We start from the raw sequence: 8262 nt of genomic DNA, 5'->3' as shown, positions 1-8262 counted from the left end.
TTTACCGTAGAAGCTGTTGGAACACCACGGACTGGGAACACGGCGGATTCCTCTCCAGCACCACAGATCCTGCGGATCAGAACCCTCCTCCTGTTAAGGCAACTATGTCCCCCTCGCCTCTGGCAGCTACATTTCCCCACCAGGTCTCTGCTGTCCCAGACCCTTCTCACCTCTGCTGAGACGAGGAAGCCCAGTTTCTCCTGCCCATCAACCCTGGTCTACAAGGACAGCCACTATTGAGCTTTTCTGTGTTGCAGAAGCCCCTCACTAGTGCCTTCCTCATCGCTTTAATGAAGGGAGGATCCTCTGAACTCTCCAGGTGAACCTATCAGAGCCCCTCTCTGAGGCTTTAGTCCTCAAATACTCTGCCAGGATAGTCTGGCATCTTCTCTTCATTCATGTAAGCCACCATTTCCCCCAAGATTTAGGGAGCCAGCCCAAACACACACTGGAATGAAAGCCAGGTGCCCTAGTGAAGATGCTAGTCCTGAGTCATGGGAGAATGCCCAAGAAGCTCTTCTTGAAGTGAGAAAGTGTTAGTCGCTCAGTTGTGTCCAAATCTTTGTGACCCCATGGGCTTTAGCTCACCAGGCTCTTCTGTCCATGGAATTCTCCAGGCAGGAGCACTGGAATGGGCAGTCATTCCCTTCTCCAGGGGATCTTCCTGACCTAAGGATCGAACCCAGGTCTCCTGCATTGCAGGTGGACTCTTTACCACTGAGGCACCGGGGATATACAGGCCTATATTCTGCCACCCTCTCCTTCCTCCCATCTGACACCCTCAAGATCCATTCCCAAGCACATTTCCCTGATCCCTGTCTGCTTTAGTCAAGCCCCGAGTTTCCTTCAGTGGAAAAATCTCATTCCTCCAACCAGAGGGAATGTCCTTCCCCAGCCGGGTCACCCTGAGTCTTGACCCTAATTATCCACGTAGAATAAATGAGGGGTTGCGGGTGGTATGTAAAGCAGCCTCCTCGGATGGGGCCTCAACCTGGTCTCCGAGCACCAGGAAGTTGGCCTCCTCTAGGAAGAAGGAACAGCCTTTTTGGTGAGGAAGCCTCAAGCTCATCCAGGGGTTGTCCCCAAAGCAGTCTCTGACCCACTACTTCCCCGGGAGGAACTTAAGGACAGGAGATTGCCAGGGTGAGAGACTCAGCCTTTCTGATGATTCAACTCATCAGTTCAACTTATCCGATTAGGCCTGAGGCCTGGTTTTCAGCACCTTCTGCCCTCCATCTTCAGGAGAAGAGAATCTCTTCAAATGTGTCTTTCATGCCAAGCCCCAAGTACTTTGATTGCACTTAACAACCAACCAATCCCTACAGTCCTGATCATTACCATGCTTCCCACATCTCTCAGATGTTGATGTTGTATTAACCCATACATACCCCACACTCACCCCATCCCAATTCATCACAGCAGAGTCTTAGCAATTGTGTTGCTATAGCACCTCCTACGGCTCTTGAGGCCAGCATTACTACCTATGGCATTCTGGCTAAAGTTCCCAAAGATACCTCTGGGGATTTTATCCATTGGCCCCCTTAGGTTCACTCCCCACCTTTCTCCAACCTGCTTCTTGGGGTGGCCAGCATTTATGAGCTGAACCAATGGGCTCCCCACTTCTCTGCCTCTCCATTTGCAGATCAGGGCGCAGGAGCAGAGAGAGGTTGGAGTATTTGCTAACCTCCTTCCTCCCTCCCAGGCCTCATATTGGTAGCGGCCACATCCTCCTATGAAAAACCACAACCCCTGTCAAAGAATTCCTCTCCTACAGTTCTCTTTGAGATCTGAAAATCACTCTTTCTCCTGGTCCTCCAGCCTAGGCTGCCCACAGCTTCACACAATTGTTTGAGAGTGTCTCACCACGCGCTAGTGGGTTTCCTTAATTCTGTCTTCATATTTGTAAACCGCCTCTTCATTTAATTCTCCTCAATATCCCACTGTAGTATATTATTTGTTTCCCACCAGGACCCTTACAGATGCTGCATGCTCAGTCATGTCCAACTCTCTGCCACCCCATGGACTATAGTCCACAAGGCTCCTCTGTCCATGGGATTTTCCAGGCAAGAAAGGGTTGCCATTTCCTTCTCCAGGGGATCTTCCCGACCCAGGGATTGAACCCAAGTATCTTGCATCTCCTGCACTGGCAGATGGATTCTTTACCACTGTGCCACCTGCTACAGTCACTTTTTCTCAAATTCTGGCAAGCCCTTACTGCTTCCGTTTTCCCCCGCTAAGGTTTTTAGAAGCAGCTCTTTCTCCCAGAAACTCCTGATGGAAGTTCTGAAGGATTGGTTGAAAACATAGACGGCAGGCACTCATACTTTTCACTTTAGAGTGACCCTCTTGTCTACCAACAGATCTGAAGGTTGGGTGGATTTTGCTCATGCCCTTTGTTCTAGGATATCCACCTCAGCATCCCAATCCTAGACCATCAATCCTAGCATTTGCTTCACTGTTTTCATGGAGACTCATTGATTCCTCATTCAAGGAGGACCCCTGGTTCCTAGTGATGAAATGCCAGGGATGAGAATACAGATTGAGCCACCTTTGGGACTCCTGGTACCCTGTCATCTGTCTGTATTCCTTACTGAATATGACATCCTAAATGTGCAAGTAAAAATAACCTTGCCATTCATTTTAAGTGTGATTGTTGTTATAATTCCAAGTGTATTAAAGACAAAAGAGACTTTTTGGAAAGTTTTCATGAACTCAAAAGACAGAGGAAATGCTTTATTGTCATTAACATAGATCTTCCCAATGCACTGTGAGAAAGGAAGGAGGTTCATTTCAACCCCCAAAATGTCAGAACTAAAGACACCTGCATAACATTAGAGTGTTTTTTATAAAAAAAAAAAGTCACAGAGAATCAGCTGCTATAAGATTTTAGAGAGGGCAAGAGCTAGACAATCACAGACTTTTTCCTCTGAGTCAGCAGTGCAGTTTTACCCCTACAAATACAGAACACTTTTGAGTTTAAAAAACTACAATTTAAAATATACTCAGTGGTAAAGAATATTTGTGACTGATAATCTGGGACATAGCTTTGGGGGAGTACCATTTGAGTCTAAATGCATAAGTTTAGTTTCATAAATTTTTGAGATCAAGTGATAGCTCTGATTACATATTTTTTCTGAGTTGTTTGTTTGTTTTTAATCACAAAGGAGTCTCTTTACCAAGGATCTAAAAGGGACTTCGGGAATTTTTCTTGAGAAAAGAATCCCCTAAATCCAGACACCTTTCAATTTGAGCTACTGTTGCCTTCCCTTTTTTAATCTGAGCAGTCTCTATATCTTGTGTTGGTAATCCCTCAGTTAAAAGGAAAAGAAAGTTCTAAGGGAGCTTGCAATTGGATTTTCTTGGAGGGCATGAGGACTAAAGCATTGGTTTTTATTAATTCTTAGCACTTTGATCATAAATCTACTTGGAAACCAGTCATTAAATAAGACATGAGAATTTAAAGGCTTTTCTAGCCCCATTTCCTAATTATGCCCAAAGCATTTAAAATATTGGCTTACTATAAATCCATATTGGAGGTGGGTTATGATATACGAGTTATGTTCTGAGACTCAAGGTAAAGAAAATTTAATTTGTAGTGGGTGAACCAGAGAAATTATGTCAGGGAAGGCACAAATACTGATTTGCATTTTTAGCATAAGTATGCTGCCTCAGCCTTGTGCCTGAGCTGGGCAGAAGGGAGATGTTTAGCCTCCTGCATAGGTGGGGTCAAAATTAAACAGTTCTTGAATTCTGGGGTATAGCTGCTCATGCTGCCCGTGCAGGTGTGTCCGTGAGCCTGGCGCCCTCCAGCTGTGTCTGCAGGTCACACCAGCTTCAGATGGTCTCACACTCCGTGGTGGCAGTGGAGCAGGCCCCGCAGTCACAGCGGACCGCCACAGGGTAGCTGTAGAAGGGGTCGACTCCAGGGGCACAGTTGGGCAGCTTGACCGTCACCTGTCTGGTCTCATTGTAGGTACAGACTCGGTGATGGGCTTCGATGTAGGGGGGTTCCAAAATGGGCTTCTGTCCCCACAGGCAGAAAACAGAAAACCCGTTAGAACATACCATCCGGTTTCATTTTCTTGGTACCACTTATCACTATGAGAGATTAGCTTGTTATTCATTTCTTTACTTGTTAATTTCTTTACTTGTTTCCCTTCCAGTAGAAAGCAAATTCAACAACCACCTGTTGAATCAATAAAAGAAAAACAGAGCAAGGCAGATTCCTTAGTGCCCTATGCACATCTCAAACCCTGCAGTCAGACCTATTAAGCTTGAATCCCTGATCTGCCACTTGTTGGAGACCTTGGAAAATCAGTTTCCTCATCTGTAAAACAAAATACCTACTTCCCAGCATTGTTGTGGAGATAAGGTAAGATGGTAGATGACTAGCACCAAGTAAGGTTCGGTAAGTATAGTCTATTGTTCTTATCAAAGCAATTACAAGAGTAAGAAAGTAGTATAAAAATAATAACTAGCAAGCTTTCAGAGGACAGCACTTTCATTTGTCCCAGGCAAATGAAATATGTTTAGTGGAAGTCCAGGATGCAGATCTTACATGCATGTCATGGGAATATGGCTTTGCCTTCAATGAGGACCATGTAGAAGAGTTAAGTTCAATATCAACTTCTTCCTACTATTTCTCAGATAATGTTTTATCCTTTCTCACTTTGCTGCATGTCCTCTTATCTTCAGTAATCTGGAATCCCAGTCAATATTGCCAAATAAAACTGTAGCCCACCAGGCTCCTCCCTCCATGGGATTCTCCAGGCAAGAATACTGGAGTGGGTTGCCATTTCCTTCTCCAGGGGATCTTCCCGACCCAGGGATTGAACCCAGGTCTCCCGCATTGCAGGCAGATGCTTTAACCTCTGAGCCACCAGGGAAGCCCTAAATAAAATACAGGATACCCAGTAAAATCTGAGTTTCAAATAAACAACAATTTTTAGTATAAGTATGTCCCAAATATTGCACAGGATAGACTTATATCAAAATGAAAAAAAAAAAAGGTTGTTTATGTGACATTCAAATGTAACTGGCATCCTGGCTTGATTGGTTTGGTTATTTGCTAATTCTAGCTACCCTAAACCTAGGCCAGGAGCAAAGGCTATTTTCAGCAACAGTTCCACCTTCAGAGTAAATCCAGCCACTGTGTCGTCATGAATATCCTTATTTTCAGACATGCTCCCCAGTTAAGTTACCAAAAATAAGTGCTTTATCAATCAGAAACTTTCAGATTGTGGGGGAAATAAACCTCATTCTTTTATTTACTTTCTAGACATAGCCTCCATTTTCATACCACAATAAAGGCATACATAAAAGCTGCCTGACATTAAGGAGACTCCTGCTCTTTAATAGTCTCAGTGCTTCCGTTTCCCCAGTGAGAGCACAGTCTCTGACCTCCTGTGGGTGACCGCTACCCAGTTAAAGCCATTCGTTGATTTATAAAGGGAAAAGAAGATGTATTCAATTAAAGGGAAATTGTAGTTTGAGATTTTAGCCCAGAAAGAGCTCCAAATAGCCCCGACAAGGCTGTGAGCAGGGGAGGGCACTGCCAGGCCACACCTTGAACACAAGAAAGTTTCTCACATAAGTTTGAGGTCATGTGACAGCCGCAGTATCTGCAACAAGTGAATTTTCATTTGTTATTATGTCTCAAGCCCCCAGATGATGGGAAAATGAAGCTAACTTGGTGGAGTTGTTTCACTTAAATTACAGGTTTCATTACCATAATCCAGTTCCAATCATAGGGCCATAACTTTATCCAAATGATAACAGGTTGCTCTCTGAGTCCCTGAATAGAAGGCTATTTTTCCTAATGGCAGTGTCCTTTCATAGTGCTCATGGACTTCTAGTTCAGTGTTAGTCACTCAGTTGTGTCCAATTCTTTGTGACCCCATGGACTGTAGCCCACCAGACTCCTTTGTCCATAGAATTCTCCAGGCAAGAATATTGGAGTGGGTAGCCATTCTGTTCTCCAGGAGATCTTCCCAACACAGAGCTTGAACCCAAGACTCCTGCATTACAGGTAGATTCTTCCATCTGAGCCACCAGGCTTCTAAATGGGCTCAATTTGATGAGAAGATGCATAACTCCAGGAAGGGATTCATCCCTTTTAATTCAACATTTAGTGAATGCCTTGCTTATACATGTCTTTTGACAAGAGCTGTGAAAGGCACAAGAATGAACCTCTCCACTCAAAAAACTTAAAACGTACTGTGTGGTGGAGAAGGAAATAAGGTAGATGATGGTCATGGGCTGAACAGAGAGTCAGAAAAGGCTTAGAGGGGTTGGTTCTGGAGACGGGCACCAAGGAAGAAATGTGAGCAGGAATATGAGAAAAGGACCAAAAGTAAGATTTCATGAGGAATACTGAATAAAACCTTTAAAATCTAGTCTCTTAGGCAGAGCTAATAATATGTGCAGTGCCTGGGAAAATAGGCAGATGGCATATTGCTGAGGACCTTAAAAGTTAGTTCCTGAATTTGCAGCAGCGGGTGATCATTAAAGGTTTTTGGAGCCAGGGTGACAAAATCAGAGCTAGTACTTCATTAGGAACCAAGTCAGGCCCTAGTGGGCAGAGGCAGCAGTCACTATATGGTGTGATCCTACGGGGCACTGAAAGGTGCTCTGTCTCCTCACCCCTCAAACATCTCCTCCTCTCAGCCTAATAGCATTCTGACTTTGATCAGGATTTTTATCCCATTTGAAATGTACAGTCTCTGAAAAAGCTGGATATAATTGTATATGAAGAGCCTTAATAGACCTGTCAGTGATGATCCCTGAGGGACCCAGGAATGACTCGAGGGGAGCAGAACACAGCAGGGCTGAAGGTAGGGCACTGAAGGAGGGGCTGAGGACACGCCCTCACCTGCTGCTTAGCTTAGGGCCTTACTTGGTAACTGGCTGGCATTTTAAAGGGGGAGGAACACAGGGAAGAGTTTGGGTTATAAGCGTGACCCAGAAGTTTATCCCGAACTTTCCACTGACTCCCTGCATGACTCTGCAGTCAGCTACCAACTGAATTCTTGCATTTCATCTGTAAAATGGGCAGAAAAACAGCACATCTTGGCCTCCCAGAGATGATCCCCAAGTAGCCAGACACCATGTCAATCAAATTATTAATTTTATCAATGCCCTTCATTAGAAGGGCAATATCATACTTCTTTCAGATTATTTTTGGAAGATTCCAAGTAGTTGTTTTTTGTTTGTTTGTTTAACCCATAACAAAGTATAGATACCCCAGCTCTATCTCGTTTCGTTAAGAACTTTAGTACTTCGGCTTCCCTGGTGGTGCAGTGGTTAAGAATCTGCCTTGCAATGTATGGGACACAGGTTTTATCTCAGGTCTGGAAAGATCCCACATGCTTCAGGCAACTGAGCCCGAGTACCACAGCTACTAAGTATGCACCGTAGGGCCCCTAGTCCTCAACAAGAGAAGCCACCGCAATGAAGCCCCACACCACAACTAGAGTGGTCCCCTCTCTCCACAAGTAGGGAGAGCCCGCACACAGCAATGAAGACTCAGCACAACCAAAAATAAAAATAAAGAAATATTTTTTTTAAGTGAGTACTTTAGAATCAGTCCAAGCGACATGAAGGCATTGCCACCAGAGCCTCTTTTGGGACTCACCTCCCAGGTTTCACAGCGGCCCCAGCAGGCATCCGTGGTGATCCGAAGGCCCCTGCAGCCCGGCTTCTTGGCCAGGAAAGTAAACTCCCTCACTGCACAGCCCACAAATGTGCGCAGGTCCCCACTGGAGGTGCTGATGACGCAACCACAGCCAGCCAGGAGCAGGAGGGCCATGGGGCCAAGGAAAATGCACATCAGCCTCATGCTGCTCCTCCGAGAAGAAAAGGAAGGAGAATGCATTAATGGATCTAGCTACCTCCATCGATGCAATGGACATGAACTTGGGCAAACTTCAGGAGATGGTGAGGGACAGGGAGGCCTGATGTGCTGCAGTCCATGGGGTCGCGAATAGTCGGACATGACCAGGCCACTGAACAACAATGAAAACAACCTCAATGGATAATGTGTTTGTCACTATCAATGGGACATTGCCCTTAGAATTTCAGGTCACTAGACACTCAACCCTCCAAGGGTATCCTAAGGCTTTTCCTTATGGTATCCCAACTGCTGGATTTGTGCATTAAAGAAGTTTGTTCCAATAATCTCTTCAGAATGAATACAGAATATGACTAACACCAAAAGTTATCCATATCCTAACATAATACATGAACACACACGAATTATTTATA

At 44.9% G+C, this 8262-nt stretch overlaps 1 protein-coding gene across 1 annotated transcript; it reads right to left on the bottom strand.

Moving 5' to 3' along the window:
* Positions 1–3834: 3834 nt before the first annotated feature.
* On the bottom strand, positions 3835–7837 carry GPHB5 (glycoprotein hormone subunit beta 5). Its single transcript, XM_068992304.1, has 2 exons — positions 7634–7837; positions 3835–4023 (listed from the first exon to the last, which is right to left on the bottom strand). Exons 1-2 carry the CDS (start codon positions 7835–7837, stop codon positions 3835–3837), a joined length of 393 nt encoding a protein of 130 aa, XP_068848405.1.
* Between the last annotated feature and the right edge of the window lie 425 nt (positions 7838–8262).

Source organism: Capricornis sumatraensis, chromosome 2, assembly GCF_032405125.1.
Source record: "Capricornis sumatraensis isolate serow.1 chromosome 2, serow.2, whole genome shotgun sequence".
NCBI classification, from domain to species: domain Eukaryota; kingdom Metazoa; phylum Chordata; class Mammalia; order Artiodactyla; family Bovidae; genus Capricornis; species Capricornis sumatraensis.
This window is presented reverse-complemented; position numbering and strand designations above follow the sequence as displayed.